Consider the following 24,022-nt stretch of genomic DNA (forward strand, 5'->3'; position numbering starts at 1 on the left):
CATCACGTAGCCTATCACGGGTGACTTTGGGGGGAAAAAAAAGCGCGTACGCAAATGGTGGCCCCCATAGGGAGCCGCCATTCGTGTTCCTTATTTGGTCCCTGTAGTCTACGTAAAGATTTACGTAGACTACGGCGAAAATAAGGGCAACGCAAATAGCCCTTATTTGAAAAAATCACGGGGCTTTTTTTTTTTTTACTTTTCTTTTGAAGTTCGTGGCCAGGGAGACAGGGCGCTTCTCCCCGGCCTGAATTTCAGCCGGGCAAGGCGGGAAGCCTCCCCCCCGGCCTGAATTTCGGCCGGGCGAGGCGGGAAGACACCCCCCCTCGCATGAACTTCGGGGGGAGAAGCGAAGCACCTCCCCCCCACCGCAAAAAAAGCTGCAGGACAAGGTAAGTCCCTTTCGTACATCCCTAGTTCCGAGGTGCTCCTGTGAGGATGGCCTCTGAATTTACGTTGAAGTCCCCCAACACCAATAAGTTAGGGGACTGTAAACGCACATCAGAGACCACCTCAGGCACCTCGGCCAGGGAGTCAGTCGTGCAGCGGGGTGGACAGTACACGAGCAGAATCCCCAGACTGCCCTTCAGGCCCATCCTCCAGTACATGCATTCAGCAACCTTGGTCTCCCGGAGAGGGGGTCTGGTGAAGACCAAGGACTCTCAGTAGATAACAGCCACTCCCCCTCCCCAATCCCCAGCCCTCGGCTGCTGTGCATACGAAAATCCGGCTGGACACATGGCTGCAAGGGTTGGAGCAGCAGCCTCGGCCAGCCAGGTCTCCGCAATACACGCCAGGTCTGCACCCTCATCCAGGATCATGTCATGGATGAGGGAGGTTTTCTGGGTAACAGACCTGGCATTGCAGAGCAGCAAATGAAGGCCAGAAGATGGGGTCATGCCTCCCCAGCCATCCTTTGGCTATGGACAGGCCCGGAGCAGGGGACTGATACTACACATCTCTCCCTTGTTCCCCTTATCTGGCATGGCCTGCCCCTAGCGCTCCGCCAGTGCCTGCCGCCCAACCTCGGTATGTTCTGGCCCCCAACACTCCCCCCACTGCCTCCATCAGGTGGACACATACCCCCTAGCTCCCGCCTATCAGGCAGGCTACCTACCCCTAAAAACACAACAAAATCCCCCAGAAAAACAACAACAACAACAAACAATTAAAAAAAATAATTAAAAATCCCCTTAAAAATAATGCCAGGCAGGAGTCCACAGGGAAGGTCTGTTGCTGGTGGTGGTGGTGGTGGTGGTGGTGGTGGCGGTGGCTGCAGCTGCAGCAGCTGCAGCTGCAGGCCTCTTCCCCGGTGGTGGTGGCTTCTCCTGCAGGCCCTGGCTCCCCCAGGCCACCTCAGCCAGCCAGCTTATGTAGCCCCTCCAGGGAGGGGCAGGTGGAAGCAGCACAGCTGGCTCAGTGCCTGGGGGCCTCGTCCTGCAGGGACTGGCGGTCTGCCAGGCAGAAGTCTGCAGGGAAGGCCTGGTGGTGGCGGCGGCAGCGGTGGCAGCGGCAGCAGCAGCGGCAGCAGGCCCAGCAGCAGCAGGCACGCCTCTTCCCCGGTGGTGGTGACTTCTCCTGCAGGCCCTTGCTCTCCACAACCTGGGGCCTGTTAATCTGGTACTGAAAAGGGTTAACGAAGTGTAAAGATGGCTGATTTAATCTGGGAGAGGCCTACAAGAAGAGCCCCTAGAAGATCCCAGACTTGTAACCAGCTTTATATTCCAGACTCTTGACCCCTGGGCGAGAAGACTGTGAAGTTTGATTGTATACTAAATGATGTTATTTCACTAACTGAGACTCTAACTGAGATTTTTCAGGACTGTCTTTGAAGAAGGAAAAAAAATGCAGCTGTCTTTACAAGTGGCTTCACAGAGCTTGCCCAAGGCCACGGCATGCTGGCAGAGTGTCTAAATGAGATGAACAGCAGAAATGAACATGCTCAAAGTACTGTTTTGACTTTTCATGGTGTACACCTGCTGATAAGAGAATGTCCCTACTCGATGCTAGTTGGGCGGGGAAGTGTAGCCGTGAGCACAAGCAACAACTAGGAGGAGGAGTTTGGGAGGATATGACCAAAAATGGCCAAAGATGACTGGGAGTTCAAAGAAGAGAAAGGTGTCAATCAAGATAGCATGCCCAGATGGTAGACTTTGGGTCATATGTTGGGACATTTCAAAGTAACCCGTCTGTAATGGTGCCAGACACATTCCCCAGACACATGAAATCATGGGAGATAGATGAGACACCTGGTTTCTGATTGGTGAACAAATGATCTAACCACGTGCATCCCATTTTCTATTGGAGGCTGATTGTCTCATTGTCCGTTAGACTCTACCTTTGACCAGAGCAGGGGTATAAAAGCCCAGGGAATGGGAGCTTTGGGGTGGTGTTCTTTTGTTCCTGCTGCTGCTCCACTTCCCTCTTTCTGCCGTGCCACCAGACCCACGGACTTAGGTAACTATGGACCTTTTTAGACTCTTAGACTTTGGGACTTAGATTGATTTCTGAGTTTGGGACTTAAAATGATTTCTGAGAGTGGCACTTAGAGTTATTTCTGGGTTTGGGGCTTATAGCTATATCTGAGTTTGGGACTTAGAATGATTTCTGAGTTTGAGGCTTAGAGTGTTTCCTAAGCTTGAAACATGGAGGTTATATCTGAGGAGGGGATTTGGAATCCCATGTTCAGAGGTGACAACTGGAATTATTCCCAAGTCTTGAGTTTTTCTGTTCACTTCAACTCCTTCCTCTACTCTTCCTATGCCTAAAGGAACTTAGTAATGCTTCAGCATAAGTTTTGTATTCAAGTAAGAAGCAGGAGGAGGCCACGGGAGGGTTAACACCTTGAATAGGTTGAATTGTTTTCGTTTAGCTTTGAACTGCAAGTAGTAAACAGGAGTAAGTTGGAAAGAGGAGTCATAACAATATTAGAAGCTCAAGCCATTATCTTATTGGCCAAGTTCATAGTACCAGCTTTGGCAATTGCAATTCTTTTGGTTTATCTTCTGTTTTTGTTGCATTCTCTTTCCCTGTAATTGGAGGGAGAATCTCTAATGCTCATATAACCACCATGCTATTTTCTTTGCTTTATATTTCTCCTGAATTTTCAGCAATAAAGCCATAAATAAGGTTTCAAGTTACAGTCTTGTCTGTAGTGATGTTCTGTGGTGATGTTTACCTGTTGGGATTAGCCTGGTTACCCACTGGGGTGCTTCGGACCCAATGGGACCGAATTTACAGGGCCCTCCAGATGTGCTGGACTGCAGCTCCCATAATTCCTAGCCAGCGTGACCATTGGCCACACTGGCTGGAAATTATGGGAGTTGCAGTCCAACACATCTGGAGAGCACCAGATTAGAATAATAGAACCAGAGAGTTGGAAGGGGCCATTTAGGCCATCAAATCATGGGGCAAGCTGAGGAAGGGTGCCTTCTGCAGTCCTCCTGTGCACAGTGGTGTTGAAACTGCTCACCGGTGTTGAAACCTCAAAGCACGGGTCTCTAACAGCAAGTGTTGTAAGCCGCAGTCTTGCACTGGGTGTGTAGCGGTTCAATAACAGGCTTTCTCAGTGTGTCAGTTCCAGTCCATCATGCACAGCATAAATGTGTTGCAGCTTCTGCAAAGAAAGCTCAGTCCATGAGTGTGATCCCATGCATCAGGTTCCCTATTCCACCAGCAGCAGCATCACATAATAATTGAGAAGTATGTTCTGGCCATGTTTGTCTGATGTTTCTGTTTATCCGACCTTTCATAGAAACCTCTTTGACAGACTGGCAAGGACACGTCAGTCAGGCAAGAACAGACCGTACTCACACACAGGGCTTCTCTACACCAGGGTTTCATCCTGTAGCTTTACTGGGGCTTCTTCTTCTGGATTTTTTGCAGGATTAAGATTGGCTCCTTTACACGGGCTGTTTTTCAGAGGGGATGTGTGTCTTTCTCTGCAAATTCAATATGTTTCATTATACAGCCACTAGATGGCACTGTGGAAGCACAACTACGGAAGTTCACACAGCTGTTAAAGCACTTTGTCGCACTTATAGAGAAAATGCTGCACTTTCCCCAATCTTAAGAAAAGCTGGGATAAAGGTCATAAAGTATGGGAGTCGCCCTGGAGGTTGACAATATCGAGGACCAGCAAACTTCAGTGAGTGACCAATCATGAGTAAGTATGGGCTAACCCCCTGATGTCTGGTCCAGGGGGTCCACCAAGGGGAAATCTGGGCTGCTTAGGGCCCCCCAGATTTCCCCAGAGCCCTGGCACATCCACCATAGTTTGTGGGCAGCTCTCTGGCTGTCTAAAAGGTGCGATTCCCCTATTGCGGGAAAATTATGGCCATAAATTGCATACTTTACAGCATTTGCCTTAAACATGTCCTTCTATGTAAAACACTTCCTTCTTTGTAAATCGCAACCATTGACACCGCAGTTTACGTAGAGGGGAGTGCTTTAAGGCCACAAATGCTGTAAACGACACAATTTACAGCTGTAGTTTTCCCACTAGGCTAATAGCAGCCACCATTAGCCTACTGTGCCTTTTAGACAGCCGGAGAGCCCTCCTGTGAACTATGGCAGATGCACCACGTAAGGGGGTGCTGGTGTGCTGCAGATTCTGGACAGGGCCAACCTTAGGATAAAGAGCGCCCTGGGCAAGGAGGCCTTCGGTGCCGCCCCACCCCCATGCTAGTCAGTTTTGCAGGGCCATCCAGAGGATTTATGGGGCCTGGTGCAGGTATGATGTCCATCGAGAACAACATTGCCCAAAACCTTGATCTCTCAGCCACTGTGCTACAATTTGCATGAGCCAAAGTTCAAAAAGCCACATTCTGAGCAGTGGCAATGCGCTATGCAACACAGCAGAAGAACTATCACAGGTTTTCCTTATAATCTTCTTTAGTTTTGTAGCAGCTTCGATCTTTTGGTAAGCATTCTTTATTTTAGAATATCCATTATTTTAACTTTAAAAGGAATAAAGAAAAGTTATAAGTAAAAAAGATATTCAGCGGACCTCTTACAGCTTATGGCTTTGTTTTATTATTATTCATATAGTACTTATAGTGTTTACAGTATTTGAAGTGCTAAGTGCTTGGTAAAGTTGCCTCAGAGTAAAGCTGTGTTCCACTGATTTTCACCTAGCGCAAATGACATCGAAGTGGAAATTGAAAAAGAAACCTATTTTCAAGTTAATTGAAGATCTTTAAACATTTTTTGTTTGTTCAGTCATTCAGTCGTGTCCGACTCTTCGTGACCCCATGGACCATAGCACGCCAGGCCTTCCTGTCCTGCGCTCTCTCCCGGAGCGTGCTCAAGTCCATATTCATTGCATCAGTGATGCTATCTAGCCATCTCATCCTCTGCCGTCCCCTTCTCCTTTTGCCTTCAGTCTTTCCCAGCATCAGGGTCTTTTCCAGAGAGTTTTCTCTTCGCATTAGGTGGCCAAAATATTGGAGCTTCAGCTTCAGTATCTGTCCTTCCAATGAGCAGTCAGGGTTGATTTCCTTTAGGATGGACTGATCTGACCTCCTTGCAGTCCAGGGGACTCGTAAGAGTCTTCTCCAGCACCACAGTTCAAAAGCATCAATTCTTCGGCGCTCAGCCTTCCTTATAGTCCAGCTCTCACAGCCATACATTACTACTGGGAAAACCATAGCTTTGATTAGACGGACCTTTGTCGGCAAGGTGATGTCTCTGCTTCTTACTATGCTGTCTAGGTTTGCCATAGCTTTCCTCCCAAGGAGCAAGCGTCTTTTAATTTCATGGCTACAGTCACTGTCTACGGTGATCTTGGAGCTCAAGAAAATAAAATCTGTCACTGCTTCCATTTCTTCCCCTTCTATATGCCTGGAAGTGATGGGGCCAGATGCCATGATCTTCGTTTTTTTTAATGTTGAGTTTCAAACCAGCTTTTGCACTCTTCTCTTTAACCCTCAACAAGAGGCTCTTTAGATCCTCTTCACTTTCTGCCATTAGGGTGGTATCGTCTGCATATCGGAGGTTGTTGATCATTAAACATACTTTCTTTCAAGCTAATTGAAGGAAGATCATTTTTGTAGTTAGTACCCAAACAACCAGTAGAACCTTGAAAGAAAGGTTACAGACACTTGCTTTTTGCCACCCTAGCTCATTGCGGACAGTACGGTCAAAAAACACAGCCACTGAACTCACCTTGGTGCCCCCCTCAGTCCAGTGCCCTGGGTGACCACCCAGCTCGCCACCCCTAAGGCCAGCCCTGATTCCAGAGGTCGGATTCTTGGGAATCCGGCCTCACTGGAGTCTGCAACGGATTTCTCCAGCATCCCTAATTATGAGTGTGTGATAAAAAGCCTTGTGTAGAGAAGCCCACAGCCCCAGTGTTTCGCAACCTGTGCTGAATTGTTGAGGACACACAGCCATTGTTTTGTTCCGTATCTTGCAAAATCTGACCGTTAGGCTTCTTCTTTTTAATGGCATGAAAACACTGAAGAAATCTTTGTTGAGAGTAAGCCATTTTTTTAAAAAGTTCAGATAACCAATAGAAAAATGTAGAAAATAGCGTTATTTTCTTTATTTTTTCTATCTGTATGAAAAAAATGTAATGGAGAAACTATCATCGCAGTAATATGGAGTTATATTTTTATACCTGTCTCACCTATGTATATCCTTCTGCATATTCAGACCAAGCTATTCAGACCTCTGCTCAGTGTCCAGGTTCTTTAATTTCAATAATGAAATCAAAATTAAAATCCAAATAAAATTTTAGAACCAATTATTTCAGATAATTACCCCCAGTATCAAATCTACCTTTCCCCCACTACAGTAAGCTTAAAAAAGAAACTTCTCCTCACTTTATAAAATTATAATGCAGGACATAACTTTAAAATAAAGAAGAAGTTTACAGACAAAACTGGAAAGCCAGCAGTATGGAGACTATCCAGTGTTTTGCACACTGTGTCACATTTGGGACCATCTGCTTGCTAGGCAGAGGTTGTTGGTGTGTATTTGGTGCAATGAGCTCCTGGCTGTTAGAGAAGTTTTTCCCCATGAGATTTGTTGTTCTTCAGTCGTTCAGTCATGTCTGACTCTTCGTGACCCCAGATTAGGGGTGGACAAACCTGCCCGACATCTGTTCTTGGGGGAGGGGTCCGCTGTAGGCAAATCTGGGCCACTTGGGACCGGATGGATTTCCCAGGAGCCCTGGCATGTCTGCTGGAGTTCATGGGGATGCTCTCCATCCTTCTAAATGGGGCAGTAGGCTAATGACGGCTGCTATTAGACTATCGTGAGAAAATTACAGCCATAAACGGTTATTTTACGCCATTTGTGGCCATAAAGCACTTACTTCTACCTAAGCTGTGGCTGTTTTTGCCTCAGTTTAGGTAGCTTTACAGCCACCTAAGTGCTTTACAGCCACAAATAGTGTAATATTCACCAATAATGGCCATAATTTTCCCGCAATAGGTTAATGGCAGCCAACATTAGCCTATCACACCTTTTAGAAAGACTGAGAGCCACCTCATGTGAAATCCAAGGATGCACAGGTAAGGGGGTGGGGTGGTCTGCTGATTTCTCCAGCATCCCTACTTGAGACAAACATGGCTGATCTGGGGAAGAAGAGAGTTGTTGGGATGAGTAGAGATAGGTGAATCTGCCAAGCTCAATTTCATTCAGGTTCTTCATTTTCACTGCTAGGTTCATTCCATCCCAGTTCCGCATTGGATTTTTTTTTCTGCACAGAAATTCATACATATTTTGGTTCGTATTTTTCAAAATGCGCAGTTTTCCATGCACAGTTTTCAGTGTATGTATTTTGTATGCATGTATCCATTGACTTTATAAAATTATAATGCATTAATTAAAATTATAATGCATAATAAAGGGGCCGCGGTGGCTTAGTGGTTAAGACGCTGAACTGCAGACCAGAAGGTCGGCAGGACAGCAGTTCGAGACCCGAGTGCCGCGTGACGGAGTGAGCTCCCGTCTTCAGTCCCAGCTTCTGCCAACCTAGCAGTTCGAAAGCAAGAAATTGCAAGTAGATAAATAGGTACCGCCTCGGCGGGAAAGGTAACAGCGTTCCGTGCACCTCGGTGTTCAGTCATGCCGGCCACATGACCACGGAAGCGTCTTCGGACAGCGCTGGCTCTTCAGCTTAGAAACGGGGATGAGCACCGCACCCTAGAGTGGGACATGACTGGTTGGGGACACCTTTACCTTTTCATCCATTGACTAAAGTGTGTTTGTGCACATTTTTTAAAGTACACCATTTTTGTGTGTATATTTTCATATACACAAACCCGCAAGTAGTATATGAGTGCAAATGGAGCGCCTGAGGCAATACAAGACCAGGACAACGTGGGGCATCTTTGCTGGTCTCGGGCACTCCATCCTCCCCATCTGGATTAGGGCCTGAAAGACCAAGGAAAAGTGTGGGTGTCTGGAGGGTAAGTTGTAAGAAAGCACAAATAGTGACATTGCATCACATCATCACTGATCACGGGGCACGTCAGTTAAGGCATCAGCCTTAACTTCCCATTTTCTGGCTTTGGGGAGTTCGAGACAACATGAGATAGGCTTAACTATGGTCTTTTAAACCAGCAGGGTTTTTTAATCACTGAGTTTCCTTGGTTTTTGAAAAGCAAATATCTCCCCATCATATTTGCTTTTGGATTTGCCGCTCTGAGCACTTTATGAACCAAAATGTGGAGTACAACATATTAAATACTAAGTGTTGGGGTTGGGAACAGGGCTCCATCACTGAAAGCCAGATCGTATAGCAGCAAAGGGCTGGGTGTGCCTGATCTCTTCTGATCTCCGCAGCTAAGCAGGGTCAGCCCTGGTTAGTACTTGGATGGGAGACCGCCTGGGAATCAGGCTTCCTGCACTGAGCAGGGGGTTGGACTCAGTGGTCTTGTAGGCCCCTTCCAACCCTATGATTCCATGATTCCTAATCCTTGTACCCAGACAACCATGCAGATGTTCAAATATCCTTTCTTCTTTCCTAAAGGCGCTCAAGGCACCCTTGGGCTTGCATGCTTCTTCCTCCCCTCTCCCCCCCTTTTGTACCTCCAAGTAGGAGATTGGCATGTCTCAGTCATAATCAAACTATTGTTCCCCACCGACATCACTTTAAATCTCAGGCTAGCAGAGTAGATGCAGGAGCCTGATTCGGATCAGGACCCTAATGTGAGAGGCAGGGAGGTTTTTAAGATCTGGATCCGGTCCCCTGCACCTAGGCTACAGTAAAAAGGAACTAAAGATGTAGCTGCTAGACACAGATGTAAAATAAGGTGGGTTTTGGCCCTCAGCTGCATTTTTGGAACCGCTGTTTTTGGACCGAGAAAGTGATCCCCCACAGGAGTTCATGCTATTTTTTTAACTCAGGACGTTTTTCATGTGAGAAATGTGGGGTTGGTTTTTGTTTGGCTCGCCCTCCAACCACTAGGTAAAGCTACCCAAATTGGCTTCAGTCTTTCTTAATTACTTTAAGCAGCATCTAAAAATAGCTTCCTGCTTTGTTAATGTAAAGACTGCCTAATTTCTCTCTGTGATCCATCAGCAATTTGCTTCAACCATGTTGGAAAACACTCTTGAGAACAGCTGGACTTTATATTCCATGAAATGGAAGTTACAATATTCCCCACCCACCCACCGCCTTTCTTCCCAGCACAATCAGAGGCAGAGGAACCTTCCTGTAACTATCACGTAACCTGCTGATCTACAGATAACTTCTCCCATACTACACCGGGACTAACTAGTCTGGACTTCCAGACAATGTGACTTCACCATCTAGTCAATTCGCGATAAACACACACACACACACACACCCCGTCTTTTGTAACATCTTGCCTGAAGAAGATATTTGGGGCTCTCAAAAGGTTGCACAATTTGGGGGGGGGGGATATCTTCTCATTGCAACAGCATTAAGGCTTGAAGATCAAAGATATATCTCATCTATGAGGGAATCCATTGGTTATCTGTGGCTGGAAAAGGCAACGAATCTGTCTCTCCACCCCTTCCAGCTGCAAGCATCATCCACAGGCTCTTTGAGATAGCTAACTTGTGTTGCCTGTTGTTGTTGTTGTTGTTGTTCAGTCGTTCAGTCGTGTCCGACTCTTCGTGACCCCATGGACCATAGCACGCCAGGCCTTCCTGTCCTGCACTTTCTCCCAGAGCGTGCTCAAGTTCATATTCATTGCATCAGTGATGCTATCTAGCCATCTTATCCCCTGCCGTCCCCTTCTCCTTTTGCCTTCAGTCTTTCCCAGCATCAGGGTCTTTTCCAGAGAGTTTTCTCTTCGCATTAGGTGGCCAAAATATTGGAGCTTCAGCTTCAGTATCTGTCCTTCCAATAAGCAGTCAGGGTTGATTTCCTTTAGGATGGACTGATTTGACCTCCTTGCAGTCCAGGGGACTCGTAAGAGTCTTCTCCAGCACCACAGTTCAAAAGCATCAATTCTTCGGCGCTCAGCCTTCCTTATAGTCCAGCTCTCACAGCCATACATTACTACTGGGAAAACCATAGCTTTGATTAGACAGACCTTTGTCGGCAAGGTGATGTCTCTGCTTCTTACTATGCTGTCTAGGTTTGCCATAGCTTTCCTCCCAAGGAGCAAGCGTCTTTTAATTTCATGGCTACAGTCACTGTCTACGGTGATCTTGGAGCTCAAGAAAATAAAATCTGTCACTGCTTCCATTTCTTCCCCTTCTATATGCCTGGAAGTGATGGGGCCAGATGCCATGATCTTCGTTTTTTAATGTTGAGTTTCAAACCAGCTTTTGCACTCTTCTCTTTAACCCTCAACAAGAGGCTCTTTCGATCCTCTTCATTTTCTGCCATTAGGGTGGTATCGTCTGCATATCGGAGGTTGTTGATAATTCTCCCAGCAATCTTAATTCCGACCTCTGATTCATCCAACCCGGCTTTTCTCATGATGTACTCTGCATATAAGTTAAATAAGCAGGGTGACAATATGCAGCCTTGTCGTACTCCTTTCCCAATTTTGAACCAATCGGTTGTTCCATGTCTGGTTCTTACTGTTGCTTCTTGACCCTCGTACAGGTTTCTCAGGAGACAGGTAAGGTGGTCTGGTACTCCCATCACTTTAAGAATTTGCCAGAGTTTGTTGTGATCCACACAATCAAAGGCTTTAGCGTAGTCAATGAAGCAGAAATAGACGTTTTTCTGGAATTCTCTTGCTTTCTCCATGATGCAGCGAATGTTGGCGATTTGATCTCTACTTCCTCTGCCTCTTCTAAACCCAGCTTGTACTTCCGGTAGTTCTCGGTTCACATACTGCTGAAGCCTAGCTTGTAGGATTTTGAGCATCACCTTGCTGTCATGTGAAATGAGCGCAATTGTGCGGTAGTTTGAACACTCTTTGGCATTGCCCTTCTTTGGAATTGGAATGTAAACTGACCTTTTCCAGTCTTGTGGCCACTGTTGAGTGTTCCAGATTTGTTGGCATATTGAATGCAGCACTTTAACAGCATCATCTTTTAGGATTTTAAATAGCTCAGCTGGAATACTGTCATCTCCGCTAGCTTTGTTGTTACTAATGCTTCCTAAGGCCCACTTGACTTCACTCTCGAGGATGTTCAGCTCAAGTTCAGTGGCCGCACTATCATGGCTATCAGGGACATTCAAATCTTTCCTGTATAGTTTTTCTGTGTATTCTTGCCACCTCTTCTTAATCTCATCTGCTTCTATTAGGTCCCTGCCTTCTTTGTCCTTTATCATGCCCGTCTTTGCACAAAACGTTCCCTTGAGATCTCCAATTTTCTTGAAGAGATCTCTAGTCTTTCCCATTCTGTTGTTGTCCTCGATTTCTTTGCATTGTTCATTTAAGAAGGCCTTCTTGTCTCTCCTTGCTATTCTCTGGAACTCTGCATTCAGTTGCGTATATCTTCCCCTTTCTCCCTTGCTTTTCGCTTCCCTTCTTTCGTGTGCAAACCCACCCCCAACCGGTATTGGCGGGCATCCATTCACGCACCACCCCCTCGTGAGCGCACACACCCGTGGACCCATGCTCGAGCTCCCATGAGCTCAGCAAGCCACCTGCACCCACCCTGGGTCCCATATGCGCGTGCCCGCCATTTTGCTGAGGGTTTTTTTCCTGAAAAAATGAGCTAATTAAAAATGTGCATATTTAAATATGTGCACATTCAGGCTGGGAAAGCTTGATCTACACAATATTAGAGGCATAATGGCCCTTTTAAAACCATCCAAATTGGTGGCCATCACTGCATCTTTTAGTAGTGAATTCCATAGTTTCATTATGTGCTGGGTGAAGAAGCCCTTCCTTTTATCTGTCCTGAATCTCCCACCCGAACAAATTTCCAGGGAAGTGTGTATATATGGAGTGCAACTTGAATCTATGTCTCCACCCTTCCCCTCTTCCCCCACCACCCAGAAGAAAGAGGGGAAAGGCATGAGATACCTTCTATACCTCTGTTGCTGTTTTTAAACAGCACACCTTTGGACCTTTGTGAGAAGCTCTAATTTTCCGAAAGAAAAGATTTCTCTCCCTTTTCTCCCATACACACAAGCAGACATTCCATATATATATATATATATATATATATATAGAGAGAGAGAGAGAGAGAGGGAGGGAGAGAGAGAGAGGGGGAGGGGGAGAGAGAGAGAGAGAGAGAGAGAGAGAGAGCAGGAGGCAGCCCCGGAGGGTTGTGGAGGCCTCATGTGGCCCATGTGCTGCCCACCCCTGTTGTATAAGATCAGGAAAGGGCAGGGGACCAATCCCAATGGGGAGGGGTAGACAAATCAAATCAAAGTTAAGCCCCAAGACTCAGATGCACGTGGCTCTAACGCTAACACATTTCTTTCTTTAAGAGTGTATTATGATTTTACAGGACATACAAAATAAGAGAATGTGAGTATTTGCTATTACAACAGTTGAGGAGCTGTTGATTGCGATATTGTGTCTATGTTGTGTAAAGCACATAGGGCTGTCCACTGATTATAGAATTTTTGATGGATTAATCATCTACTTTTAACCAGTTAATTAAGTATTCAGTAACGTTTAAATAATTGTGCTTGTTGGCAGGCAGATGATGTAAGTGAAAGAGAATTTACGATTTGCTACCAGCGATGGATGGGTCCTCTGTGATCCAAATAAGCTCCCTTTGTCAGCCATCTCTTAGCAACTCTGTTAAGGCAAAAGCCAAGCTCAAAATGCCACATTCAGTGCTCCCAGCAGTGGAGGCTGCTGGCTCCAACTTTGGTGGGGCTGTGAAGCCATTCTGGGTTTCAGTCAGAACCAGCCAGAACTCTAAAAGAGCTATCCACGGTGCTGAACCCTATCCCCAAAATAGGTCCAGCACCTTGAATGGCTCCTTTAGAGTTCTGGCTGGTCCTGACTGAAACCCAGAATGGCTTTACAGCCCCACCAAAGTTGGAGCCACCAGCATCCACTGGATCTCAACACTCACCGTCTTCCAAGCTTCATGTGGGCAAACTGGTTTTAGAGTTCCTTCTGACAGGAATGCCTGAGAAAACCAGAGGAGTTTCTGAATAACATTTCCAGTGCTCAGGTCAGAGGCACAAGGCTCCAATGACGTCCCTTGTCCCCTTTCCACAACAAGCAGAAAGCAGAATAAAGTATGCAAAATAGTAGTCATTGCTAATTACATGATACAAAATGAGAGAAATTATGCCATTGTTCTTGACTGGCATAATGTGTACAGATTTCAAAATTTCTTTCTCATTGACCTTTCCACAGAATGCTGAGTGTGAACGTATGTCTTATGTGCACATATTCTTAAGCCAGCCCTATTGAGCTATTGAACCAGCTTACAACATACATCAATAATACCATAAAAACAATCTGAAAGCATAAAACCAGGTGCTTCCTTGTTTTGTACTTGTGTGAGGTGATATTTTAATGTTATTTTTGAAGTGACATGTAATTCCTATAAAGCACATGATTTTGCGAAACTGTTCCCAGTGCTGCTTGCTCATGCTAGATTTCACCATAAATGCTCCAACCACCAGTGAACAGCAGAAATATATCCCTGGAAGTCTGCCACATCTCCAACGGTTTATGAGGCGCTGCCAACTCTGTTTCTGAAAGGTCCACTGGTATTGCTGCAAATGTTTACATCCAAAGGTTATAACAGAAAAAGCTAAGATCAGTATTAAGCAAGGTATGACATTCTATAGGCGTTGGTTTTGAGAATGTCTCTTGTAACTCCAGATTTTAGAAGGTCATTTCAGTGTAGGTTCCCAGAAAATGAAAATCATTAATCCTTAGTGAATAAGTTTCCTGTTTCAGGCTATTTAGCTTTTTGCTAAAATAAATTGGCTTAAGTACTCCAGGTTATATAATGTCTCTTCTCCAACTGAATTCAAGCTCTATAATAAAGAATCAATCAGATTAGACTTTATAATTAACAAATGACTATGGACTACATAGTTATGGCTTTAAAAGTGAAAACATCCCCTGTGATAATTTAAGTCTCTAGGTTACTGTCTGCTGAAGACAACTAATGTTTTAGATCATTTTTATTGTGCAACCATGTATCCATCCACCCTGTGTTGCAGGGGTGCACAAAGTGTGGCCCTCCGGATGTTTTGGCCTACAACCCCCATGATCACTCACCATTGGCTATAGGTGAGTGATCAAGGGCTATATTGGCTATAGCTCTAGGCCAAAATATCTAGATGGCTGCATGTTGTCCACCGCTGCTGAACTGGCTGTCCACATATGGCCAAGAACTACATGTTAATGTGGCCAAGGAGCTCTAGAAATGGTCCAAGGATGATAGGGCTGGCAATCACAATTCTCAGGGACCTTATTGGGCCTTTCAGTGGGCCCTCAATGCAATCCATAGTACCCCACCACACTTCACACAAATTATTGAACCGCCTTCAAAAATTGGAAGCTGATGGTCTTATTATTATTATTATTATTATTATTATTATTATTATTATATCCTGCCCTTGTCCCAATAATGGGACTCAAGACAGCTTTACAACATTAAAACTTGTATAGTTAAAACCTATAAAGAGAAGTATACAAAAGTTAAAAGTTAAAATATAATTAAATCATCAATAATATTAAAATTGTGTAAAATATAAAAATGTTAAAAGACAACAAGAAGTATAACCATAGTATCCATCCATCATATTCTCACAGGTCCAGACTATCTATCCCCAGAGGCCTGCTAAAACAAAAAGGTTTTTACATGCCTGAGGAAGCATATCAAGGAGGGTGCCACTCTCGCCTCCCTGGGAAGGGAGTTCCAAAGCCTTGGGGCAGCCACTGAGAAGGCCCTGTCCCACGTTCCCAACAGATGTACCTGTGATGGTGGTGGGACTGCAAGAAGGGCCTCCCCTGAAGATCTCAGGGCACAAGTAGGCTCATAGGGGAGAATACGGTCTTTCAGATAACCTGGACACGAGCCATATAGGGCTTTATAGGACATGACCAGCACTTCGAATTGTGCCCGGAAACAGACTAGGAGCAAGTGAAGCTGTTTTAGCAGGGGAGTGGTATGCTCCCTGTAGCCAGCCCCAGTCAACAGTCTTAATAGGGCAAAGGGGCTGACTTAGCAGTGGCTGCTATCACATACCATCAGTATGTGATAGCAGTATTTAAAAGACAATCTTTTTAAAATGAAAATTCTGACAATGTGGCTCTGTTGCGAATTTGTCCCTCCAATCCCTTCAGAGTTTGCAGATTGTTAAGCCTGGAGGCAGTCTCTTCTATTGGCTTTGTACGCACTTAGATCTGTATGCTCCGACTCTCCCTAGATGTCAAGGATGTTGAGGGTGGTCAGGCAAAATCTCGATTCTGATAGGAACTGGCCTAGGGCTGACCTCACACCTGGGGTCTCACAAGAGCCTGGTCCGCAGAATCAAGCATCAGATGGGGGACTGAGATCCTGGCCCTGCCATGCAGGACTACTGTTGCGGTGGTCTCCTTTCCTGCTTGCTGGGTTGGCTGTCAACTTGAGCTTCTCTCCAGAGAGGCTGGGACACCCCCCACCCCATCTGAGCCCCAAAGCCAGGGCAGCTGAAAGGATTCAATTCTACAGACTGGGCTACCATTTAACCCCTTCTTCCCATGACAGAAACTCACAAATGTACAAAAAGGGTGGCTGGTGCACTGATTGTCTTCCATCCCCCCCATAACCCAGACCATAAAAGTTTTGAGTGCGTTCGACTTGCTGTTATTGTGTAAGAAATCAGATCAATTGTGAGATTAAACATTCTGTTTTGATTTCTATTTAGGGGCTTATTGTTGTTGTTTTTAAAAGAAAAACCATTGTAGTTAGTTTACCAGCACACTGAGTGTCAGAAGTCAGGGGGACAGGTAAATGAATAAGATGGACACCATGAGAAGGAACTACAGGAATGTATGGTGGAGGGAATATGCCTCAGGCAGAATATGCCTCTAATACTTGGTATTAGAGCACACAAGAGTGTCTGTATTTTAATCTGTAATATCTTGGAAAGCATGTAGCTACATATGATGAGATTATTTTAGTAATTATATTTTCTTCCTTTTGACCTACACTGGGTTCTCAAACTGACTGAGATGGAGATGTGAAGACCTGGGAAAAATCAGAAAAAACAAATGGGAGGATGGGGGCATGGGAAAGTGTAGGGGAAAAGTTTCCCTTATTTTCCCAGGGATTTGGGGGAAAATTTGAGGGAAAAGGTGGCAGGGGGGGTGGGCAAGTCTTTACATCTCTAGATGACGACAACAGCAACATACAGTTTTTAAAAAAAACACTGACAGTTTAAAGCCATAAAATGATAAAACCAATACTAAAAACAAAAAACAAAACAGTGAAATAATAAGCACTCAGGTTAACAAAAGACTTCTTAAAAAATCATTGTCACTAGCCTAAAGCCTGCAGTGAACAAGCCTGAATGGACTAGGGAGAAAGTTCCAGAAAACCAGGAAACCAACACTGAGAATGCACTGCTTTTTTTTTAGTTACCAGCTTAACCTTGGATGGCTAAGGCTCTTAGAAAGGGGTCTCAGAAGGTGATCTAACATGCAAGGAGGGAAGCTCATAGGTGAGAAGATGGCCCTTGAGGTATGTTGGTCCCTGGCTGTTTAGATAAGAACTAGGATCTTGAATTGCATCTGGAAGTTAAATAGCAAGCAGTGGAGCTATTTTAAGCCAGCTAAAATATGTTTCCTTCAGTCTGTCCTGGTTAACAACTGGGTTGCTGTGTTGTAGACCCGAGACAGTTTCCAAACTGATTCCAAAGGTGATTCGACATAGCTAGATTGCGATTGCCTGAACACCAAGTTACCCACACATGAATGACAGAGGCCTGGTAAACTTTTGGTAGGACAGAGCACAACTGGTGTGCTGCCAGCCAAAGCTGGCCAAAGGCAGTCTTAGCCACAGATGTCACCCCAGCATCCGGAGAGGAGGCTGTGTCCAGGAGTTCTCCGAAGCTGTAAACCTGCTTTTTCCTAGGAGAGCCTGAACCCCTCCAGAATAGGCAAAGCACCATGCTGAAGGCAAGGATTGCTCGGCAACCCTCATAAAATAGGCATGTTTTCAGAGCACCTCCTTCCCATGTAACCTGATGGCCTTCATTTGCTGCAAAGATTGTGAAATTCTGGATTTATTCAGCTTATCCATGAAAGGGATCTCTTTGTATAGCAATAAAAAAAATCCCACCGCACTGCATTTCATTGTGTTGAGAAATCCTCAGGTACGTTCTACCACGTTTCTTTCCTCATGCTTTTGGGTTTGTCCCTTTTGAAGAATTACCAGCATTTCTAAACAAACCATGGCTATGTATTCTGAAAGGCCAAACTGTTCTTAAACAAACAAACTGTCACTTACTGCAAGGGAGAGGGGGTTTCTTTGAGCAATCAATTTGAGCAACACCGCTCATGTTGCTCAATCTACTATTTATGTATAAAATGACAACTGAGGGCTGGAAAAGTTAGTCTCCGAGAGCCGCATCTAGAACATCAAAAATCTCAGAGTAAGTGGGTGGAATAGCGATCTTACTGTATCTTCTTATCTCTGTTATTTCTTGCTGTTTCTAAAAGGCATCCTAGCTAGAATTGCCTTTCTCAATGGAATCTCTCCATGTTATGAGTGGGATGGAATGTATGATTACTGTAGCAGTTCAAGTAGTTCTTTGGCATTCTCCTTTATTTGTACATTGTGGAAACACCACTTCTTACTATTTTTAGTTAGACTGATACTACGCAGACTGCAAATAAGATCTGAAACAATGGTTTGAAGTAGGTTTGCACACCTTGGTCTGGGTAAGTGCTACGTATGCAAACCAGGATGTGAAACTATGGGTTGACGACAGTTTGCAAAACCTGGTTTGCATAAGTGCTATATACACTCCAAGCAAATCATGGTTACAGATGTTTCTCCTTCTCTCCAGCTTTCAAGGTGACCAGCAGGGATGTATGAGAATTTCATTTATGTTCACAAGTCATGTGAACATGTCTGTTTGCCACCCTGAATGTGAGCAGAAGACAGCGTTCTCTGAAAATGTCCAGAAATTCTTGAGTGTGTGTTTCTGCTTGGGAAAATGCACATTTTAAAAGAGTGTGCATTTTAAAAAGTGAGTATTATTTAAAATGCACATTTGCACACTTTACCGGGGGGGGGGGGGAGTGCACCTTTTTGCTGCACCTTTTTTTTAAAGTGCATTTTCCCCATTCAAAACATGCACAAAATGAAAAAAGGGCTCAAATGAACATGGGAAATGAGGAGAGATGAGCTTCAGATGGATGTTCGCAGAATCTGGGTGATGGCCAGCATCACGTGTTTGCCCGTCCCTAGTGATGGCTGGTCTTCCTGAGGTCTTCTCATACACAGCCTCTGGGGGAAGCACTCAATTTGGCAGGCTAAGGTTTCACTGGCTTGGCTTGGCTTGGCTGTGGTTTCACTGTACATGCGGTTTAAACCAGGATTAAGGCAAACAACCATTATTACTACTAATCTTGGTTAAATACTATCAATGGGATCCAGATTTAGCCATGCTTAGAGTAGATGTATTCAAATCAATGAGACTTAATTTAGCCATGACTAATTTAAGTCCTATTAATTTCAGTGCTATACTAAAACAAAAAATTCACAAAACATAGAAACGGAAACATCAGAGCTGCAGCCTAGCCTTGTAGTTTTCTACGTGTAAGAGATTTTCCCCCTTGGAAGGTGTACTCTGTGTGTGACTAAGTCCTAGATCCAAGCCTATGTCTGCACTGGGCCACTGTTTTTGCCCTGTTGTAGAGGTAACACAAACGTTCACAAATAATTAAGATTTGATGAATTTTCCAGTTTCACCACGTACACTTTGAATTAGAAACGTGGTGCGCTTTGCAGAGCATTCCTTTGCACATTGCTTGCGAGCATGTCCCGCTGTGTTCAATCCTATGCCCACCAAGTATGCACAGGATTGCAGCTTTAGTTGTACTGGAATCTCTTGATTGTTCTGTTTTTGACAGTATCCAAAGATATCACTTCATAAGCTGTCAGCTGTCAAATATTACTTGACATTGTATAGGTACTATTGAATGCTGTCTGACAGTGCTGGCTTCACATTTCTGAGGGTTCTTGAGCAAGACCCCCTCAACGGGCCCCCTCCTTCAGCAAGTCCACCTTCTCAGTGCCATTGTCACCAGCCGCTACTGCTCCTCATCCTCTTTCTCATCACTGCTGCTACTTGCTTGCTTGACAAGCAAAGAGCCAATGAGCCAGCAGGCCGTGGCATCTACTGCTCCTCCATCCCATCACTACCATTGCCTGGGCCAGAATGAGAGGCTGGTGAACAAGCAGGTTACAATGTTGAAGAGGAGGAGCAAGTCCAGGGGGTGCTTGTGGTGGGCCCCTGCTGGGCTGTGGGCCCTCAGCCAGTTCCCAATCATGCCTACCCCTGACGCCAGCCCTGCTGTCAGATACAGCCACTGCGTGTTATCTATTTAATGCTATTGAATAGAATATTGAGCAATCATGCATGCCAACCATGAAATATTGTCAAATACAGTGCATCGGGGTATGTCATACAGCAGCAAGGTTGGTGAATAGAAGGCAATGCGCTGTAGCGAATAGACTTGGGAGGGCTGGGTTCAAATCCCTACTCAGCCATGAAGTGACTGGTTGATCTTCAACTCAGTCACTGACTCTCAGGCTAATGTATATCACCGGGTTGTTCTGAAGATAAAATGGGACAATCCCCCATGTTCAGGACAAAAAGGCTGGATGCAAATGTGACATACTCTGACTAGGTGTGCATCCCATCAATATTATTATTACTATTATTATTAATCAGTATCATCATAATCAACAACATATCATCATCATCCCATGCTTTTCAAAACAGCACAGTATACAAAATAAGGGGGAAACCTGCTGCAATAAAATAATTAAAAACAGATAAAACGTGTTTTACAAAACTCAGCAACTTTCAGAAAATTAGGATATTAGCATATTAGAAACAAGGACAAACCTTTGGATCACACAGGGTACAGTCAAACTAAGGTAAAGCTTTGGTAAATCCCACTGATTCTGAGGGGAGTTAAATGGGGAATGAAAAGTGCTTAACTCTGGTGGGATTGTACCTAAAATGTTGGAAGGCTAAAAACGTTTGCACTCCAGGACATATTGGGAACATCTGGCAGCCTTCCCCAACCTGGTGCTCTCCAGATGTTTTTGACTGCATCTCCTATCATACATGGCAATAACTTTTCAAGAGTGCTGTGGTCCAGCTTAGAGAATCAGGGATACTTGCATAATATGGGTAGATTAACTATCTTTGTGTGTGTTTTTATAGGTCAGACAGTCTGAAAGATGCATCAGTTTCTAGCACTCAGCTTTATTCTGGCAACCTCTCTAGCCAGCTCATCTGCAAACCCTGTTACTCAACCAGATGTGGACAGAGGTATGTCCCTATATGACCATGGAGAGGGGTCATAGCACAGTGGGACCGCACATATTTTGCATACAGAAGATTCACTTCTTGGCATCTTCAATCAAAAAGGGGTCCTGGGCAGTGGAGATGGAGATGGCTGAAACTCTGCTATACTAAAACAAAACAAAAAATTCACAGCACTTAGAAACTGAGGTATCAGTGCTGCTGCCTAGCCTTCTAGTTTTCTATGTGCAAGAGATTTTCCTCTTTGGAGGAACATTCAAGGATGTGAACTGCCTCCTACAGTCTGAAGTGGTACTATCCAGAAGCAGGCTTATTAACTCGTCTTCTGTTGGCAAGAACTAGGCCTGGGTTGGTGCTGATAATACTGGGCCAGCTGGACTAATGCTCTGATTCTGCTTAGGGGATCCTTTAGATCAGCCTTTCCCAACTCAGTGCCCTCCAGATGTTTTAGACTTCAATTCCCATCAGCCCTAGCCGGCATGGCTAATTGTAAGGAATGGTGGGAGTTATCATCCAAAACATCTGAAGGGCAGCAAGTTTGGGAAGGCTGCTTTAGATGCATAGAAATCCTTTGGAAAAAAAACAAGCCCCGGAAGTATTATACACTCCGGTATTTATGCAGGAGAACTAAAGAAATCTGAATGAGCACTTGCTTTCAGCATGCCATACATGACCCAGTAAAAATGTTCTTTCCCTTTCAGCACTGGAGGACCTGAAGAAAGCAATCCATGATCAAGGAACAAAGCTGGACGAACTGAAAAATGCTTTTATGTCAGTCCACAATGGTAAGACAGCTGGATATCTGATATTTATTTTTCTAAATCATGTCTAGAATCCTAGCTTCAGATTCACTTACAATCTTTCATGAAGATTCACCTTAAGTGGCTACTACTAGCTACTTATTTTGTTTTTGCTCTCTCATCATGAGTGTGTGTGTGTTTTAACTATTTATTATTTCCACAGGTATTGCAATAATGGCAAACAACATATAATTCCTGTTTTAGGGCCACTGGTTTTCAAATGTTGTCCTTTTGGAAAACACTTTCCTGCTGGTCTACAGAAGGAACCCCAGAGCATCTGACATGGATGCATTCTGTGTCTTGCAGACGATTCTGGGGAAGGGTTTAGGGTACGCATCCAGTTTGTGTGGAGCATTGGTTAGGTCTGCATGACCTGAGAATATGGCCTAGAATGCACCCAAAAACTTTCCTGCATCTACATGTTGCTGAGAAAACCTGCTAATGCTGGGCATTGAACAGGTTCCGTTTCTGAGAACCTTGTCTACCATTAGTGATTTCCTCTTTGAGGACCCCCTGTTAAGTTTCCAAGAACAATGGGAGCAGTGTTTGAAAGCCACCAATATAAACTGCACTCCCATTTTAACTGTTAACCTCCCTATGCTTTTCATAAAGCTGGCTGAGGGGTTCTGGGAGTTGTAGTCCAACACATCTGCAGGGCACCAGGTTGGGGAAGACTGTAACAGTTTGAGAACCACTGTCCCTACTCTCAAAAAGCCAAACAACATGCAACGATATTTAGTCTTCTTTTTTAAAAGCATGCTTAACCTGTTCACTTTTTATTTTGGAGGAAAAGCAGCCATGGGGCTCCAATCCAGAATGTGCTCCTGATCTACATTGGGGCCCCATGCAGGTTTCCTGCTCAAAAATGCCTGCACGCCCATTTGCTTGCTACTTGCCCCCAAATGTACTATCCGCCATAAACAGCACCTTTGGAGGCAAACAGCAGCCAGGGAGGAAGGTGTTTTTGAGCAGGAACCTGGCATATAGTCCCAATCTGGATTGGAAGCATGTTCCAGATCAGGGCCCTACCACTGCTTTTCCTTTAAGCTGGAAGACTACAACTCCCAGCATTCCCCAGCCAGCATGGGAGTTGTAGTCCCACACATCTGGAGGGCACCAGGTTGGGGAAGGCTGACCTAAGTACTTCTGTCTGCATCTGTTCACATTAACTGTTACCCTGGCCTCTCTGTTGTCTTCCTCCTCCTCTAAATTCACATTAGAAGCTTCTAGAGGCAACAAACAGACTATGGCTTATGTTGCTCTATAAGGCTAAGACACCATGTATCGTGAGCACTGCATTAATAAGGAAATGTTTTCAGGGCGATTCTAATAATAGAGAATTTAAAATAATCAAACCTTTGTGCATTGTACTTCTAGCTCGGAGTTTTGCAACTGGCAGTAGAAAATTATACACCACCAATGAACATGAAGGGAAGTTTGAAACACTAAATGCCATCTGTAACCAAGCTGGTGGTGATATCCCTTCTCCAGAGAAAGAGGGTGAGAATACGGCCCTGCAGAGCCTCTTAAAGAGGCAGAACAAATCAGCCTATCTTCTTGTCGGCAATTCTGCGAGTTATGCAAACTGGGCAGTCGGAGAACCAAACAATGCTGATGGCACTAAGAACTGTGCGAAAACTGATAAAGATGGCAAGTGGCATTCCGCATCCTGTGAAGAGGAGCTCTTGACCGTTTGTGAATTTTCCTTTGTCCGTTCGCCCTGGTTATTGTCATAACCAGTGTAGTGTAATGGAGAGAGTGTTGGTCTTGGAGTAGGAGGACCTAGGTTCAAACCCTCACTCAGTTGTAAAGCTCACTAGATGACTCTCGGCCTACCTACCGCACAGGGTTGTTGTGAGGATAAAATTGGATGATACCCATGTATGCTTCCCTTCTTGGAGAAAGGATGGGATATAAATGTGATAGATAAATAAATATATAATCTGCACTTCTCTGGTACGTTAGATATATTTTGGTCAATCATGTAACAAGCCGGGGTAGAGGAAAAATGCTCCCTCTTGAAATGCTGGGGTTCTCACTTGCTTTAAAAAGAGCCAGACATCCTACCAAAGACACCTTAATGCACAGATATAATGCCATCATATATTTTTAAGTAACAACAGAATGGCAATTATCACATGTCCATTATTATGGTTGGGTTGGTTTATTGTACCTGAGATTAAAGAGGTGCAAGCGGAGGAGTCGACAGATATATTAATATTTGGAGATTGGTTGGGGAAAGACTTGAGGTTTGTGTCATTTGGAAATTTGGTTTATGTGCTGTCCTCTATGTTGTTTTGCCCCATCCCAAGCTCTCTGGGAAGGGTAGGATACAAGTAAAGATAAAGAAATCAGT

General features: G+C 44.7%; 1 protein-coding gene across 3 annotated transcripts; it reads left to right on the top strand.

Moving 5' to 3' along the window:
• Nucleotides 1-2,388: 2,388 nt before the first annotated feature.
• On the top strand, nucleotides 2,389-24,022 carry LOC146350593 (phospholipase A2 inhibitor alpha-like protein). Of its 3 annotated transcripts, XM_084845260.1 has the most exons (5): nucleotides 17,914-17,953; nucleotides 18,371-18,553; nucleotides 20,765-20,872; nucleotides 21,568-21,651; nucleotides 23,044-24,022. In XM_084845260.1, the coding sequence occupies exons 3-5, from the start codon at nucleotides 20,782-20,784 to the stop codon at nucleotides 23,400-23,402; spliced, it is 534 nt and encodes a 177-aa protein (XP_084701386.1). In that variant the 5' UTR covers nucleotides 17,914-17,953; nucleotides 18,371-18,553; nucleotides 20,765-20,781; the 3' UTR covers nucleotides 23,403-24,022. The 3 variants fall into 3 exon arrangements, with proteins under 3 accessions (XP_084701387.1, XP_084701386.1, XP_084701385.1); XM_084845261.1 differs by lacking the exons at nucleotides 17,914-17,953; nucleotides 18,371-18,553 and adding an exon at nucleotides 2,389-2,457; XM_084845259.1 differs by lacking the exon at nucleotides 18,371-18,553.

This window comes from Heloderma suspectum, chromosome 3 (genome assembly GCF_057233095.1).
Source record: "Heloderma suspectum isolate Gila_16-S chromosome 3, 16-S_ref, whole genome shotgun sequence".
NCBI classification, from domain to species: domain Eukaryota; kingdom Metazoa; phylum Chordata; class Lepidosauria; order Squamata; family Helodermatidae; genus Heloderma; species Heloderma suspectum.

What these genes read in the sequence shown, in the direction of transcription:
- LOC146350593 (XM_084845261.1), top strand. Translation starts at nt 20,782, where the DNA reads ATGCATCAGTTTCTAGCACTCAGCTTTATTCTGGCAACCTCTCTAGCC. An exon ending in TCAACCAGATGTGGACAGAG is followed by an intron (nt 20,873 to 21,567) that starts GTATGTCCCTAT and finishes TTTCCCTTTCAG; the next exon opens with CACTGGAGGACCTGAAGAAA. An exon ending in TTTTATGTCAGTCCACAATG is followed by an intron (nt 21,652 to 23,043) that starts GTAAGACAGCTG and finishes TTGTACTTCTAG; the next exon opens with CTCGGAGTTTTGCAACTGGC.